General features: G+C 37.0%; 2 protein-coding genes across 3 annotated transcripts; both read left to right on the forward strand.

Moving 5' to 3' along the window:
- Window positions 1-374: 374 nt before the first annotated feature.
- Window positions 375-8,133, forward strand: LOC122035890 (LRR receptor-like serine/threonine-protein kinase SIK1). 2 transcript variants are annotated; one of them, XM_042595039.1, is made up of 28 exons: window positions 375-1,205; window positions 1,304-1,450; window positions 1,524-1,677; window positions 1,773-1,844; window positions 1,951-2,022; window positions 2,114-2,185; window positions 2,249-2,320; window positions 2,411-2,482; window positions 2,567-2,638; window positions 2,730-2,801; window positions 2,876-2,944; window positions 3,712-3,783; window positions 4,046-4,117; window positions 4,203-4,274; window positions 4,697-4,768; window positions 4,860-4,931; window positions 5,005-5,076; window positions 5,394-5,465; window positions 5,551-5,622; window positions 5,717-5,788; window positions 5,866-5,937; window positions 6,013-6,084; window positions 6,162-6,233; window positions 6,307-6,377; window positions 6,461-6,592; window positions 6,687-7,025; window positions 7,104-7,474; window positions 7,561-8,133. In XM_042595039.1, exons 1-28 carry the CDS (start codon window positions 1,118-1,120, stop codon window positions 7,909-7,911), a joined length of 3,090 nt encoding a protein of 1,029 aa, XP_042450973.1. In that variant the 5' UTR covers window positions 375-1,117; the 3' UTR covers window positions 7,912-8,133. The 2 variants fall into 2 exon arrangements, with proteins under 2 accessions (XP_042450973.1, XP_042450974.1); XM_042595040.1 differs by having other exon boundaries at window positions 378-1,201.
- Window positions 8,134-9,167: 1,034 nt separating this feature from the next.
- LOC122035907 (PSME3-interacting protein) lies at window positions 9,168-12,364 on the forward strand. Its single transcript, XM_042595067.1, has 7 exons — window positions 9,168-9,319; window positions 9,425-9,499; window positions 10,484-10,541; window positions 10,704-10,759; window positions 11,134-11,196; window positions 11,795-11,863; window positions 11,947-12,364. Exons 1-7 carry the CDS (start codon window positions 9,260-9,262, stop codon window positions 12,160-12,162), a joined length of 597 nt encoding a protein of 198 aa, XP_042451001.1. The 5' UTR covers window positions 9,168-9,259; the 3' UTR covers window positions 12,163-12,364.
- The last annotated feature ends 4,711 nt before the right edge of the window (window positions 12,365-17,075 follow it).

The following is a 17,075-nucleotide window of genomic DNA, read 5'->3' on the forward strand; positions in this document are numbered from 1 at the left end:
TTTAATTAATTTTATATATATTAAATAAAATAAATAAATTTTTACCAAACAATATCAATTTTATTCACTAATGTTTAATTCATTTATGATAGTAAAAAACGAATACGTTTTTTCAATGTCCCACCAATTCGTTCCAGGGTCAACACGGATGAGATAAATCACGGACGATAACATCTCATGGTGGTAACATCAGACCCATCCGAGAGGATAATATTTAGTTCATTTATAGTAGTACTACACACGGTCTGGCCGACCGCACGATCATATATAAGTAAATAAATTAAGAAACTATAATTTGGCCTTGGCCTACGGAAGGATTTATGAAAGGAAGCTGGTCTGTACTCGCCAATTCAATCCTCTCCCATTCACTAATCCTTCCTCGGAATGGAAAGGACGGATTCGTGATTGAGCTCTAAACTTTGATTTATGTTTCGCACTTCCATTCGGTTTTGTTATATGATTGTTTGCGTAATAATTAAATGGCGTTCAGTGTTCTGTGTTCTCGATTTCTTCTACTTGAGGAAGTACGTCCACCTTCCTCTTTTGCATGAAGGTACGTGGTACGTGCCGAGCAAGGAAGAATCAACCAACCAACCATGGCGGATAAAGGCGAGCAACAGTCCTCTCTCCGTATCGGGCACATCGTCCCTCTTCTTAGTTCCTTCGCCTTTTTTTCATTTACACCAGAACGGTCCCTTTCTTCTCCTGCCACCGCTGATCCCTTCCAGTAAACACCAGCAGCAGCGGAGCACAGACATGGCAATGCCCTGCTCCCCTTTGACCACTCTCTCTCCTCCTTCCTCCGCAGTGAATCGATGAATCAATGCCCTCGCGCCCAAGGGCTGTTTGCATTTTTGTCCCTTCGCCACACCGCGCTTCCCGATGGCGATATACAGCTGATCCATGTCGGTGTAGCGCTCGCGAGGAGCAGTAAAGGTGCCTGCTTTGTCATGGTGGTGGGTTGCAGAGCGTAGGCGCTGTAGCTTTGCAGCGCTGCGGCCGCTTCTGCTTCTGTTCTGTGGTTTTATTGTTCGATGCGCCGCCCAGAAACCAGAGAGAGCTAGAGAGGAGAGAGAGAGAGAGAGAGAGAGAGAGAGAGAGGGCGGTGTGGTGGTCCATGGGCAGGGAGGGAGAAGAGATGGACCATGGCGAGGACGGGCCTAGAAGCAACAGTCATGTCGTTGTCGCCACCACCATTTGGGTTGGTAATGTGCACTACGCCCTCTTTCTCTAACACAAACAAAAAGCGCAAACACACACTCTGCGCTCGCATTCTAACTCTCGCTCGCCTTCGTGGTCGAAGAATGCGTGGAGCTCTCGATTCCGTCCTCGGATAGCTTCCGAGTTTCCGTAGCCATGGAAAAGAACAAGGGGCGAAGGATAGTGCTGTTGATGTTGATGCTGCTGCTTATCCTCTTCCTCCCGTGCGCTTCTCCTCTCTCAGACGAAGGTCGATCTCTTCTACTTCTCATCTCCCCTGTTCTCATGTTCTATTTCCAGCTAAATCGCCCTTTGGGACTCAGGAAAGGCTCTGCTTTCGCTCAAGGCCTCTTTCAGCAACGTTGCCAACTTGCTCCTCGACTGGAACGCTGCCAACGCCACCGGCGATGGCGACGACGACCATTGCGCCTGGAGAGGCGTGCTCTGCGACAACCTCACCTCCTCCGTCGTCGCCTTGTAAAAAAAAATAATTAAAATCGTTTTTACGTTGATTTACATTTATCTGGGCTTTGATCTGACAAATATACACTTTTTGCGCTGTCGAATTCAAGAAACCTTTCGAATCTGAATCTTGGCGGAGAGATCTCGCCTGAGGTTGGGGAGCTCAAGAACTTGCAATCCATGTATCCTCCTCGGCCACAATTATTTAAAAAAGCTTCCTTATTGGGATTTAAAAACTATTGATGAGTATTTTAATGCGGTTTAACGAATACTTTATGGTGGGTGCAGTGATTTGAAGGGGAACAAGCTAACTGGACAAATCCCAGATGAGATTGGAGACTGTGTTGCTCTAAAATATTTGTAATCTTTCGTTCATGCTTTCTTCTCACTCTTCATTACCTTCTTATTCTTCTTCTCTTCAACTTTTCACCATGCAAACAAAATATTGCAGGGATTTGTCTGGAAATGCGTTGTATGGCGACATTCCATTTTCACTCTCCAAGCTCAAGCAACTGGAGGACCTGTAAGCTAATCTCTGCAATTAATTTCTTGCTAAATCTTGTGTCTAATCCATGGTGCAAAGCAGGAACCTGAAGAACAACAAACTGGCAGGGCCCATTCCCACAACACTATCCCAAATTCCAAACCTGAAAACCTTGTAACTTCTTTCAGATATTGATTACTTCTCGTAATTTTTCACGTTTGTAGCAGTTCTCATAGATGTTGTGATGGTTTGTGTCGTGGACAGAGATTTGGCTCAGAATCAACTCACTGGAGAAATTCCTCGACTCATTTATTGGAACGAAGTGCTGCAGTATCTGTAATTTTTCATTCCCATTTCATTTCATAACATTTTCTATGAGGACAGCTCGTGATTCTCTTTTGTTTGCTACATGGCTACTAGAGGCTTGCGTGGTAACTTTCTCAATGGAGATTTATCTCCTGATATGTGCCAATTGACTGGCCTTTGGTACTTGTGAGTCATCTTGGTCCTGTTCATGTTTGCTCCTTGTCGGCAAAATGGAAAATATGTGGTTTTTACTGACTTCTGTGATTTTGCCATGCAGTGATGTGAGAGGAAATAATCTCACAGGCACTATTCCTGATAGCATAGGCAACTGCACCAGCTTTGAGATATTGTAAAGTGCTTCCTGTGTTAAAGCTTCTACAAGCAAAATTCAAAGTTTGTAACATTGTTGCTTGTGGCTTTTAGGGACATTTCATACAACCAAATAAGGGGAGAGATTCCTTACAACATTGGCTTTCTACAAGTTGCTACATTGTAGGTTATCCACTTTCATTTTTTTTAGTGAAAACTGAGTGCTTTGCATAGATCTTCGCTAGACAGCATTATTCGTGACCTCTAATGTGATTTTCAGAGCTCATGCTTGTAGTTGTAGTGTTCTTACTTGATCTACTTCTTACGAAGTTGGCTTTCTACAAGTCACTACCGTATATATTATTGGCTTATGTTCTTTCATCTATTTAAAAATAGAGAAAAATGCAGTGCTCTGTGTGAACCTTTCTCTGATAGCATTAGTCGTGATCCTTGATATAATTTCAGAGCCTAAACATGCTTGTAGCTTCTTTCTTGAGTTACTTCTTAAAACATTGGCTTTCAACAAGAATCTAAATTGTATGATATTTTCTTTTCTTTCATCTGTTAAAAAGTAGTGAAAAATTCTGTGAATCTTCTTTGATAGCGTTAGGCAGGGTCCTTATATGGTTTTCAGAACTGAAACATGCTTTTAGTTTTCTTGGATGAGCTACTTCTTACAACATTGACTTCCTACAAGTCAGGCAGCGGAAGATATTTGATTCCGCCATTAGTCTGTTAAAAGTGTCGTGTGAATCATTCTTCAATAGTATTAATCATTAATCAGGACCCCTGATATGTTTTCAAAACTGAAACTTCAATTCAGTTATAAAAGTCTTTCGTAACTTTATGATCTCTTCACTCCACTAAATTTGCATCAAAGTTTGATCTTTGCATACTATCAAGTTTTCTCTTGGCTTATAACTGTACTTTGGTCTTGTTTCATTTCATAGGTCACTTCAGGGAAACAGACTCACTGGAAAGATACCAGATGTGATTGGTCTTATGCAGGCTCTTGCTGTGCTGTAAGTTTTTGTTGTTTGCAATGGAATTCAGTCTGCTGTTTGTACCTTTCTGTTCTCGTGGGACTTTGGTGGGACTTGCTCTCTTAACGAACACTCTAACAAGTAAACAGTTGGCGCAGTGCTGTCAACAGAAGTAAAGAGCTAGCTCATCTAGTTCTTTAGATCTCTGATAAAGTTCAAATAGTGCGACCTAATTTTCTCCTTAAGCCATTTGAGAAGGACAAGGCTAATTTTAACTCACACATGAACGCACACTTTTCAGGGACTTAAGTGAAAATGAACTTGTTGGGACCATTCCTCCTATTCTTGGCAACTTGTCCTACACTGGAAAATTGTCAGTTTCTGAATCTTGTTATCTGTTTTACATAAAAAACCAAATGTGACCTAGTCTTTATGATTTGTTTCTTGGTTCCTTTTAGGTACCTGCACGGTAACAAACTGACAGGGCCAATACCTCCTGAGTTGGGGAACATGACAAGGCTTAGTTATCTGTAAGAATTGTTCTATATTTTAGTTCTTAACCTCTTGCATAATTATACCATGTTGAGTTGAGCTAAGATGTTTATTAAACAACTTATCGAGCTTGAGCCATGCTTGAGTTTTTTCTGATCTCAACTAGTGACATGCTTGTCCTTATCATTTGATAGTTTGAAATTTTACATAATAATGTAGTATTTATATATTTTAATTAAAAACTAAAGATGGAAGATAGTAATCAAATCATAAACAAGTTTGTGAACAATTACAATTTTGTAAATATCTTTGTTTATGAATAGCTCGCAAGTCTTATTCATAATGAGCTAAAGTGACTATAATCTAAGCTCGTTTGTTTTGTAAACAAGCTCTCACTAAGCAAAGTGTGAATCTTTTTCGTCAAATTATGTTCATTAACAGCTCTAGTTCTAATAAACAGGCAGCTTAATGATAACCAACTAGTGGGCAATATTCCAGAGGAGCTTGGAAAACTCGAAGAACTGTTTGAATTGTGAGAACCATTTATCATGAATTCTATGATACCATACTTGAAATTTCTTGCGATAAGTTAAATATGCATGTTTCTGTTTCTCTTTTGATAGGAATCTCGCCAATAACTATCTTACAGGACCTATTCCACTAAACATCAGCTCTTGCACTGCTCTGAACAAATTGTGAGTTTCCTTTCTCTTTTCCTTTGGAATATTTTTCTTTTTCTTTGTTAATTATATCATTTTTCATTCACAGCAATGTTCATGGTAACCATTTAAATGGTTCTATACCTTTGGAGCTTCAAAAGTTAGAGAGTCTGACTTATCTGTGAGTACATTCTTCTCTTCGTCTTTGACCTTTTTAGCTGTTTGAGTTAGCTTAGACTAGTTAATAAAGAGTGTGTCAAAAATGTTCAGGATTGAATCTTGGCCTTAGCTGATGAATGATATAGGGATTCTAAATAGGATTTGCATTCAATTTCAAGTCCATTTAGCACATAGTGAAGAGTGTGTTCATGCAAACTTTTCTTACTGTGCACATAGACACTTTACATAGAACATGTCTTTGTATAAAAAAGTTAAAAGCGTCCAACAATAAAATTGTGTAATTCGTTGCATTCAAGTAACCTCTCTGCTATCCTTCAGGAACTTGTCTTCAAACAACTTTAATGGAGAAATTCCCGCCGAGTTGGGTAGAATTGTCAATCTTGACACTCTGTGAGTAATTCATTTTTCTATTATGATTCAACTCAAGTAGGATTATGAGTTATATTTGATAATTATATGTATTTTGTGACTTCAGAGACCTCTCAGCAAATGATTTCTCTGGTCGAATACCTGATTCTGTTGGTGATCTTGAGCATCTTCTCGTACTGTGAGTGAATCGTACATCCTAGATCTAATGAGATTGAATCGATTGAGTTGCTTTTCTCCAAAATGAAATTTGTTCTTTTTTTGTATTACCATAGGGACTTGAGCAATAACAGTTTCAGTGGAGTTCTCCCTGCTGAATTCGGAAACCTACGAAGTGTTCAAGTCATGTAAGTCATTGAGCATTGTACAATATCTTTGATATTGTCATGTTTTTGTTCTTGAATGATGCATCGAATTTCTTTAGTAACATCTCGTACAACAAGCTCATTGGAAGAATTCCTCAAGAATTGGGTCAGCTGCAGTATCTAGATACTTTGTAAGTTGAACCAGTAGAATCCATCCGATTCGTGGAATTCTTTAACACTTTCTAACTGTGTGCTTTTTGAATTAGGATTCTTAACAGCAACAATCTCTACGGAGAGATTCCAGTTCAGTTGGCGAACTGCTTCAGTTTAACAAACTTGTGAGCTTTTCGCACTTCTGATTCTAAAAGTTTTCCTTTGTAATGACAAATTGCTCATCCATGGTGAACTGATTCAGGAACCTTTCCTTTAACAATTTTTCTGGGAATATTCCTCTGTACAAGAACTTTTCAAGATTTCCTCCCGAAAGGTGATTATCCTAGTAACTGGTTCGATGATTTCAATATCTAATCAAGAAGTACTTATTCTAATTCCTTTTTCAGTTTCTTTGGCAATGCAATGTTGTGTGGAAACTGGTTAGGATCCATTTGCCAACCGGTTCTTCACCCAAAAGGTAACGCTTCCTTTGCAACACGTTTCTTGCTGAATTATTCCGAGTAGTGTGCTAACTAATATTACATTCTACCTCTTCTCTAGTTACCATTTCTCGAGCTGTTGTTGTTTGCATTAGTTTGGGTTGCATTTTGCTGCTAACAATGGCAATATTAGCGATATACCGGTCAAATCAACCAAACCAAATCATCAAGGGACCGAAGTGCAATATCCAATGTATGTCTCAGTTTCTATACTACATGTGTTTCATGATTAGTTAATGTACATTATGTGGTAAATTTCCTTTTTCTTGAACATTGTTCATTAACAGGTCCGCCAAAGTTGATATATCTGCAAATGGACATGGCGATTCATACATACGACGATATAATGAGACTCACTGATAACTTGAGTGATAAATACATAATTGGCTATGGTTCTTCTAGCACAGTGTACAAGTGTGTTCTCAAGAGCTCCAAGACTATCGCAATAAAGAGACTCTATAGTCAACATCCACACAGCTACCGTGAGTTCGAGACTGAACTAGAGACCGTCGGTAGCATTAGGCATCGAAACTTGGTCAGCTTACATGGCTATTCGCTTTCCCCAAATGGAAATCTACTCTTCTATGAGTTCATGGAAAATGGCTCCTTGTGGGATCTTCTTCATGGTTCACACAACAAAACATCCTCTCTTTTATTTTGTTCTCCTTATACGCACTGCTTTGAACAAATTATACATCTTTCAGGCCCATCGAAGAAAGTGAGGCTTGATTGGGACACACGACTGAAAATCGCAGTTGGTGCAGCACAGGGACTGTCTTATCTTCATCACGACTGCAACCCCCGAATCATCCACAGAGATGTCAAGTCATCCAACATTCTGCTCGATGAGAACTTCGAAGCTCATCTCTCTGATTTCGGCCTAGCCAAGTCTATCTCATCAGCAAAGACTCATGCATCAACCTATGTGCTTGGCACAATTGGCTACATAGACCCGGAGTATGCTCGCACATCCAGACTAACCGAAAAATCAGATGTTTACAGCTTTGGAATTGTGCTTCTGGAGCTACTTACGGGGAAGAAGCCCGTCGACAATGACTCCAACTTACATCAACTGGTTAGCACCATCTAACTAATCAATTTTCTATCACTAATACCAAATCATTCTTTTGCTCCAAACTAATAAACTCTTTTGAATTCTAGATCCTCTCAAAGGCGGACGACAATACAGTAATGGAGGCAGTGGACAACGAAGTATCAGTAACATGCACAAACATGAACCAAGTCAAGAAGGCATTACAACTCGCATTGCTGTGCACGAAAAGGCATCCGTCCGACCGGCCTACAATGCACGAAATTGCACGCGTGCTGATGACCTTGCTGCCTGCCCAGAGCATGAAGCCTGGCATGGCAAATGCAAAGTCCTACACCCACTTCCTCCCCAGTGGTCACCCAGAAGTCGTCAAGTCTAGTGCCGAACATGACAGCAGTAGCTTGTCTGATGCCCAGTGGTTTGTCAAATTTGGCGAAGTGATTTCTAAGTCCACTCTTTGATGTTCTAAAGATCATTAGCAAGTCTGACTTCTTGGAACAGATACTAACTAGAAACTTTAGGGTTTATGAATTGTTAAGATGGAATGGCATTAATTAGTATAATACAGAGGATCTATCTTTAATGTTTTCTGAGTTTTGTTTGTATTTTTGTTTGTGATTCCATAGTAATGTTTTGGAACAAGAACCCCGTGAATGAAGTTGAATGCTGCATTCAGAGCTAAAGGGTGCATTTGGTGCTCCTTGTGAGTGGTATTGGGTCATGTGTTTCGGGTGAATTTATTAGCTCCGCCATAGTTTCTTCTAAAATTTGAAAAAAGTTGCATGAAGAAAGCAGTTGTGCAGTTAATGGTCTCTGTTAGAGGCATTTTGTAAAAGTAATAAAAAACTGAGGGCAAAACAGAATTTTCCCATATGTAAATGAGTTGATGAGCTATTTAGGTCTCGATTTAAAAAATAATTTATTCGTCTTCATTTAATTAAGTTAACGAGTTGAGTTCGTGTCTGATTTTGAGCTCAAAAATATTATCGAGTTGAGTTTGAGCTTAACAATATTTGATTTGTGAGCTTACAAATATGTTCATTTAGAGACTCACAAATGTGTTTGTTAAGAAGCTCGTAAATATGTTCGTTAAGAGGCTCGTTTATATATATATAATGTTTTTATCTTGCATACCTTTATTTTGAACACTCATAGGTAATCCTCACAGGTCCAAGTGAACCTCATAAGTCTGAGCATCCAAACCTGTGAGAATCATCTATGAGTGTGCAAGATAAGAGTGTGCAGGATATCAAAGAATCATCCATGAGTGTGCAAAATAAGAATGTGCATGATATCAAATTTCTCCATATATAATTGATATTCTGCGAGCATGTTTGGTGCATGATTATACACGCTCGGAGTTTAATATAATTTTTATTTAAAAAAAAACTTTTTACCTCTAGAATTCAGACTTCTCAATTAGGGTATAATATTCAAGATTTTACTTTTAACATTCAGATTTTTTAATTAATTTATAGTGTATTAGTCTTCAAGTTAAATGAAAAATTTTAAATAAAAATATTTTAGGCGTTATATATATATACTTTTTTCGGGTTCGATTACACCCTGAATATTTTAAAGTATGCGATTTTGTTTTAACAATTATTTTTTTATCTAATTTGAAATTTTAAATCAAACGGATGCATTATAAATATAATATAGACCAGATTTTATTGTCGAGCCCGACCCGCAGGCAGACCGGCTCGGTTTCCAGTAAACTGCGAAAAATATTCGAACCCCATTGGTTTTTTTTCCAGGTACCTCCGTCCCATAACGGAGCGGTGTGAGTTGAATCACCAGCGGGAAGCGATGGCGGACGAGTCGGCGGCAGCGCCGCTTCGCCTGGTTAACTTCGTCTCGGAAGAGCAGGTTATTCTTCGCTCAACCCCTCAATCGAAGCCCTCATCTTTTGCCTATCCTCCCTGCACATCTTCGTAAAGCTAACCCTACGTTCGGTGCTTTGATCCGCTGCAGTTGATTCAATCGAAGAGGACGAGAGGCGAACGTGTCGAAGACGGAACCGCCTCTAGGGACAGGCCATTGTACGAGGTTAGTGCGTTCCTTTTCCTCTATGCTACTTTGTTGTTCACCTGCTGAGTTAGGAATGAGCCTCTATCTCTTGATATGAAATTGTTGATGAACAAATCAGATCCTATGTTTCATCTGTCTAATTGATATCTACCCTTGTTTTTCTTGTTCCTTTGTATGTTTACATCAGCTTCTAGTAGTCATAATAAAAATTACATTATTCAGATTACGCATATCAAATTGTGTGTGATGGAACTGTGCCTGATAAATTTGAAAAATTAATATCTTATTTTTATTAAGTGGAAGTGTTATTAGGACATATAATCCTTTTATTCAGTGCTAATCATCTTTTACTTTGCTGTCCAAATTTACCTTATTTTACTGTGCAAGATTAGATTTATTAGTTTCTATGCTTTCCAAATTTATCTTATATGGTTGTTTCAAACTGCGATTGATAAAATTGTAAGTTTGGTGAAAACTGTTCTAATTATGTATTCGAACAGAATATCGCGTCATTGTACACTTTGTTATTGCAACATTTGGGTGCTTGTCATTTAGGAGAACTATGAACTATCATCTTGTGCGTTCTATGTGGTTTCTCTATTTTCCAAGCACATGATGGGTGCATTTCCATGACATACTATCAGAATTTCTACCATGTATTACTTCTCCACCTATGTATTCTAGATTTGGTTTTTGTTATCTGTATCTATAGTACGGAAAGAAACCTTATTCAGATTTATGTGATTGAATCTGCTTGCAATTGTCAACTCAATTATATATGTATTTTTTTGCGAAATCTGCCTTGTGTTTCTTGGTATTTTCCCGTATTTTTAAATGGTGGGCTGCTGTTGATTTTCTTCTATTGGCATGTATTTATGTGGCTCAATAATTGATGATAATTTTTTTTTCTTTAAAAAGAAATAGTTTCTGAAGTAAAAAAACAATACTCAGCTGTGCTTCATAGATTGTTATGTTCCTGCGACTGACTCTTTTGCTTTACAGATCTTGAGGGAAAACAAAGAAAAAAAGGATGCTGAGTTTAATGAAAGATTTAAACACAGTGAGTGTTCTTTTCATTAACTATATCATGTGAATAGATTTTAGTCATTATGCTGGTTCAGAAATAAGTGGGTCAATATTGAGTGATTTTCTTCCTTAAACTATGTTTTTAAAGGCCTCACTTTTTTCATGTGTAATGTCATTGTGTTCTTTGTATGTTTAGGACCACCAAAAGCCCTTGACGAGGATGAAACAGAGTTTTTAGATAATTTGGCCACGGTGAGCATGACCAAAATGTTCCCTCCTATGTATGGTGGTGTGTTTCTCTTTTACAGAATGGAACTCTTAGTAACAATATTTTATTATGAAATTTGTCCCCTTTTACATTGAGTTAATATGATTCCTTTGTTACTTTATGGATCATTACATGTCCTCTCTCTCAAGTTTTGTATCCTAATATCTAAATGTCAGTTGATTATTATGGATCAAATAGTTAATAGCTTTAGTTGCTTAATTTCTCAGAAAGTAGAAGCTACTGAAAGTTTGGCTTCCTGATTTAATGCAACAGGACAAATTAGTTCCACTCTATATTAATTTATGATGCTATCCTTCTTTACTTTAAGGTTGCCACTAATCTCTTTTTCTCACTTCAGTCCAGGAGAGAATACGAAAAACAAGTCGCACTTGAAGAAGCTGAAGAGCTTCGCAGTTTTCATGTAAATATCACCTCCACCATCTGATTGTTTTTCTTCCTTTCTCATAATTGCTGCATATGAGGATTTTTATTTAATACTCAAATACTGCACATGGTGATATAAGTAATATTCATGTTTTCTCTTTTTCTTTCTATCTTTGTTTATTCCTTTCGTGTTGTTGAAGGAAATCATCTTCCTTTATGCGCACACTTCTAGGGCTGCCAACAAGCTGTGCTGAGCTGAACTTGATGGTTTTCAAGCTTTTTTTTATCTGTTTGAGCTTGTTTAGTCTTTACCGAGCTCAGCTAGCAACATGGTTGTCATTGTAGTTAAGCTATATCATTATTCCAAAAAATAAAACATATTACTCATGCAAATTGTTAGATCATTATAATTAAGTTATATCATTGTTCAGAGGCATTCTATTTCTATTGACAATTCACATAACATTGCATCATTTGGGAAATAATCCTAGTTACGTTTCATTGCAAACTAGTTCTTTGGTATCAACTTTTGACTGGTACATCACGTTTAGACTTTTGTCAACTTCATGGATTTTGTCAAATAACTCGTGAGTTTTTGTCATCCACTTGTTTCAAAACCTCTTCTTTGCTTGTAGGATGCAGTGGCAGCTCAATCCTCTTTTGTTCATGAGCTCAAAGACAGCACACCTGTTGCTACAGCTGAGGTCAGCCTCCAACCGATGTGAAATATCATGAATGAGATTATTAATTGTTACCTTCCTCCATTGACAAATTCCTCCAACCGCAGGTACCTAGGCCAGGTCTTAAGAGGAATCAACAAGCCCGAATGGGGAACATAATTATCACAGTGAAACCGCAAGCGAAGAAAGCCAAGACGGAGCCAGCACCTGTTGGATCTTCAGAGGGTACAAAACCTTCCAATGACGTTGATGTAAAGTCATCACTTGATGCTGCTCCGAATGCACTCATGGGTTTAGTCTCTTATAGCGACGAAAGTGAATAAGACAATTGATTGTCTTTTCCTTCTCTCTCTCTTTTTTTTTCCTTTTTTCTTTTCATCTCCTTCATGGTTCATGTAAACTGATCCAATTTATGTATGTTAATAGGACGAATTCGATCATCTTCTTCTGAAAAATTCTGTTAGGACAGTAATTGTATGAGTGATTATTTTTTAGTGGCAATTATATCTGTTACTTGAAGGGCCATACCACAAAGCGCATTGTGATATCATACTTTGAAGGGTGATCATGTTCAACAGATGAATCAATTTATGTGATGAGCATCCTCTTCGTTGGTGCGCGCCGTGGCCCCAGACAACAGTGGTTCATATGGCTGAACCTATGCTCATGTAAAACCAGCTGCTACTGAAGGAGTCGACTGAAGAAGCAATAGAGGTCATTTTTCTTTTTCAAACCAGAAGTGTGTTTCATATCCTTCTAAAGTGGATGACATTTCATTGCTTCTTTCTTAACACATCTTTCTAAAATAGTTTAAACTACTTTTCAAGTTAGCATCTATTGTTTACAACACTAATCAAGTGTTAAAATTGCTATGCCATTTTAGTGATTAACATGTCGTGCAGGTGACACATCGCTCGACTAGTAGCTAAGTGGACCATTTTAGAGCTTAAGTTCGACTCATTTTTAATTTTTATTATTATTATTATTATTACTTTTGATAATGTATGAAGAATGGATACTTGAGACTTTTATAACTTTCAAGTGTTACCAATTTAGTAAGTTAATACCTTCATCAAACATACACGAATCTAGCTTGCGGTCCATAGGATGCATTGTAAGATTTGAGGAGGACAGATCTTCTGGATCGTAATTTATGGTCCAAAGGATGGACCACTACATCCATTGATTGATAGAGATGAATTTCACATATTAAATAAGTGGGATTCATCCCCATCAACTAATCAACTTGTGTGGTCCATCCTCTAAACCGTAATTTTACGATCCAGAGAATCCTGACTCAAATTTGAGGGGTATGAAATAGCATTATATGACTTTTTTTATTAAATACATCAACATCAATAATTTTCAAGAATAAAGTTCCCACTCCAAATCCCCTTCTTCACGTTTTGCATCCATCAGTTCTAAATGACTATTTATCAAAGAAAGTTTTATTATTATTATTATTGCATCAACTCTACGTGACTATTCATCAAGGAGGTTTTAGTTTTACTCGACTTCTCTAGCTTAAAAAACTAGATAATTTATTATTTTATCCCTTCAAAGAATATCTTCTTTTTTAAATATCATGGTGGTTGACTCTTAAATTAAGATTATTTTGAGTCATAGAGCAATAAAAATTTTAAGGATTCTTCGAGAGTTAGGCAATAATCGATTGTCACTTTTTTTTTTAATCTATCTTGAAGATTACATTTTTTAAGACTAATGGCACCATCATTAGTTGCATATAGAGCAAATTAGAGAGGAAAAGAAAACTAATTAAGTGGAAACTTCCAAACTAAATGAATGATGCTGCCACAAGGTTGTTTTCCTTGTCCTCTCTTCTTACCTATAAATTGGCATCCCTTGTCCTCATCCTTCTTCACGATCCGCTCAACTCAAGTAAACAAAATCCGTGAAATAGAAGAACAAATTCCATTTGCCAAGATCAATCAAAAGGATCAAGAGTTTTAATGAGTTCATATGCAAATGGATTCAACTTTTGGCGCACCAATTCCATATTTTTTTGGAGGTTTAGTGGCCATAATTAGGGTTATAAATGAATCAAGCGTTCATGAACAACCTTGGTGTTCAACTTGATAAGAGCTTGTTTATGTTCGTTCAATATACATACGATTAATTAAACAAACAAGCTTAAATATAGCTCATTAAGCTAAACAAATAAGCTTGAACATATATGTGTTTAGTTCATTAACGTTCGTGTATAACGTTCGTGAACAACGTTCATGAACCATATTTATTAATAAATTTTTTTTCAATATGCTAAATAAATAATAAAATAAAATAAAATAAATAAATTTAAATTATCAAGCTCAATAACCAATCAAACAACTAAAAGTTTCAAACAATCGAACAAGCTTGAATCGAGAGCTTGATAACATGTAAACAAACCAAGATCGAGCCAAGCTCAAGCCAAGCTTGAATTGAGAGCTTGATAATATCTAAATGAGTCAGGTTTTAAATAAATTCAAGCTCATAAAAAATAAATCAAGCCAAGCTTGAACACTCATTTTAAAAGTTTAATTCATTCTAAGTTCAACTCGGCACAGCTTGGTTACTTTATCAAATAAGTTTGAATATCCCAAAACTCGGCTCGACTCGATTTGTTTATAGCCCTAGCCATGATGATCCTCATAATTATGGCTCTAATGATGCTCGCATGCTCTCACCGAAAATTCTCCACAATTAGCGACTACCAAAGCATGGCCTTTGTGCCTAAGGAAGCTTGTGTTCGAGTTCCAATCAATTTGGAACCGAGGTTTTTGGTCATCATTGCTGGAGAAGAGAAGCCTACCTCCCTCGCAAAGCCCGTGCCAATTGTTCATGAGTCAATCCTAATTATTCATGTGTAAACTTGAGTCGAGTTGAATCAAAGAGAAGACCTATTTTAGCAAGAAAGTGGATCGTGTATGATCATCCCCTCTTCGAAGAGTTTGGCAGTTTTTTTATTATTATTAATTATAAAATAACGATCAAACAAAAGTGCCTAATTGATCAAGCTTTGACAGTTTGATTCTCTTACGAAAAACCCAAATAGGAAAACAGTGCTTCTATTAGAAAGGAATTAAGCATCTAGAGAAGGCTCGTATATATTGCACGTTCAATTTTTTTTTTAATATAGACAGCTCTTCCAATATATTAACGTTAGATGTGATCGGCTCAGTCCTATAAACATTTCTCACGGACCATTAAAGTAAATCCAGAGGTACTCCACAGCCAGGGATTATCTTCTCATGGAGAAAATTAATCCATAGTGTACCGCGGTTAGGATTTGACCTATGAGTAACTGATTAATTGGGGAAGCTTCTTACCATTGCACACTAACCTAAGGTAGAAGTGGAAAAAATATTAAAAATGTGATATACCATAAATATTGTCTTGAAATATACTTAATCATATTGATATTATCGATATATCCAAAATTTTGATACGATATTGTACCATATCAAAATTTTCAGTATTGATATTGATATAATATTTAATATTGATATACCGCGTATATCGTACCGATATCAAAATTTTAATATAAACTGATGGCTCATTTTTCTACTCGCTCGAGCTCCTCCTAAACAAGTCCTATTCTCTTGTATTGTTTGATTACAGTCGGTTCTGCTCCTCCGGTGCGGCTTCTTCAGTGCGGCTCCTCTGACGTGGCCCCTCTGGTACGGTCCCTCCGATGCTCAAGTTAGTAATATGTGGAGAGAAAAAAAGTAAAAGAAGAAAAAGAATTTGAAAAAAAAAAAGAGTTACATCCGCTAGTTTGAAAACAAAAGACCATTGTACCTAAAAGCTATTATCCGATGTGCTTATAAAATTGTTAGATGAGAATCTCCACGTCACCTGCCTTAGTACTTTTTTACTTCTTCCTGCCTAAGTCAGTGAGGAAGCCTAATGATCTGTTATCGTGCTTTCAATTCTTGACTGCCACGTAAAGTGAAGAAGGCTCCCAAGGAATTGCTTTTGACAATCATTACTCATTCGTCATTCACTGATTGTCATGTATTATGAGAAAAGAATTAAGGGAACCATCTTTGACATCCATCATTTATTTTTCCGATCATTGAGTGCAACGTGCTGGCAACTAGAAGCTTCCTAGCGAAAGGCTCACTCAATAGTATTGCTTTGCGGGCCTTAATATAATTTCCTTGTGAAAACTTAATATTATTGTCAGGTGAACCTTAACGGTGTCACATTGTGGAACTAAGCGTTATTGCTCAGTAAAACTTTAATATTACTCTATGAACACTTAACATTATTGCTTGATAGACCTTTACGTGTTGCTCTGTGAGATTGAGTGTTATTCATTGCTTTGTGCAACTAAGTAATATTACTCGGCAAACCTTCAGTAATATCGCCCCGCTAAAACTCTGTCATTGTTACTATGTAGAACTTAGTAATATTGCTCTGTAAGGATTTGATGATATTGTTCGGCAGAACTTCGATAATATCGCTCAGTTAAAACCCTATTGTTATTACTCTGTAAAATTTAGTAATATTGTCACGTAGGGCTTTGATGATATTGTTCAGCAGATCTTCGGTAATATCACACAGTTAAAACCTTATCATTATTGCTTTATAGAACTTAGTAATATTGTCCTGCGGGATTTTGACGATATTGCTCGGCAGACCTTCAGTAATATCATCCGATTAAAACCCTGTTATTATTACTTTGTAGAACTTAGTAATATTGCAATATGGGGCTTTGATGATATTGTTCGGCAATATTTATTCAACCCAAAAGGAAGAACTTAACTATATTATTCGAGAGAACCTGTTACATCTCTTGAGGTAAATCCAACTATCATCAAATGCCCCTCTTTCAAGTAGAACTGAATAGTAAAGTCGAATGAAATCTGATTAAATATATGTTAATATTTTTCAAAGAAAAAACCGGACTATCATTATAAATGAAATAAAATTTATACCATATTAAAAATTCAGCTATATCAATATTTTTTTTTACTAACTTTTCAATACTATATAGTTTAGAATTTGATATATCATATGGAATCATCCGGGGGCATACCTCTCCACTTGTGGGGAGCATAATGATCACTTCCATTAAGCTCATGTTTAAACACAATCACTTTTATTTTGAGGGTGTTTTTAATTCAACGTGTTCCTATAACATTTTGCTAGTGTTAAAATATCTCACTACCAAAATGTACACTTTGTTTCACCTGAATAAAATATTTTCATGTCTCAATCCATTCTCCTC

This window comes from Zingiber officinale, unplaced genomic scaffold (assembly GCF_018446385.1).
Source record: "Zingiber officinale cultivar Zhangliang unplaced genomic scaffold, Zo_v1.1 ctg125, whole genome shotgun sequence".
In the NCBI taxonomy this organism is placed as follows: domain Eukaryota; kingdom Viridiplantae; phylum Streptophyta; class Magnoliopsida; order Zingiberales; family Zingiberaceae; genus Zingiber; species Zingiber officinale.

Coding starts and splice junctions, on each gene's coding strand:
- LOC122035907 (XM_042595067.1), top strand. CDS start 9,260: ATGGCGGACGAGTCGGCGGCAGCGCCGCTTCGCCTGGTTAACTTCGTC. Junction 10,760..11,133: donor TTTTAGATAATTTGGCCACG/GTGAGCATGACC, acceptor TTCTCACTTCAG/TCCAGGAGAGAATACGAAAA. Junction 11,864..11,946: donor CACCTGTTGCTACAGCTGAG/GTCAGCCTCCAA, acceptor CTCCAACCGCAG/GTACCTAGGCCAGGTCTTAA.
- LOC122035890 (XM_042595039.1), top strand. CDS start 1,118: ATGGGCAGGGAGGGAGAAGAGATGGACCATGGCGAGGACGGGCCTAGA. Junction 2,186..2,248: donor CTCAAGCAACTGGAGGACCT/GTAAGCTAATCT, acceptor GGTGCAAAGCAG/GAACCTGAAGAACAACAAAC. Junction 6,085..6,161: donor TGCTTCAGTTTAACAAACTT/GTGAGCTTTTCG, acceptor GAACTGATTCAG/GAACCTTTCCTTTAACAATT.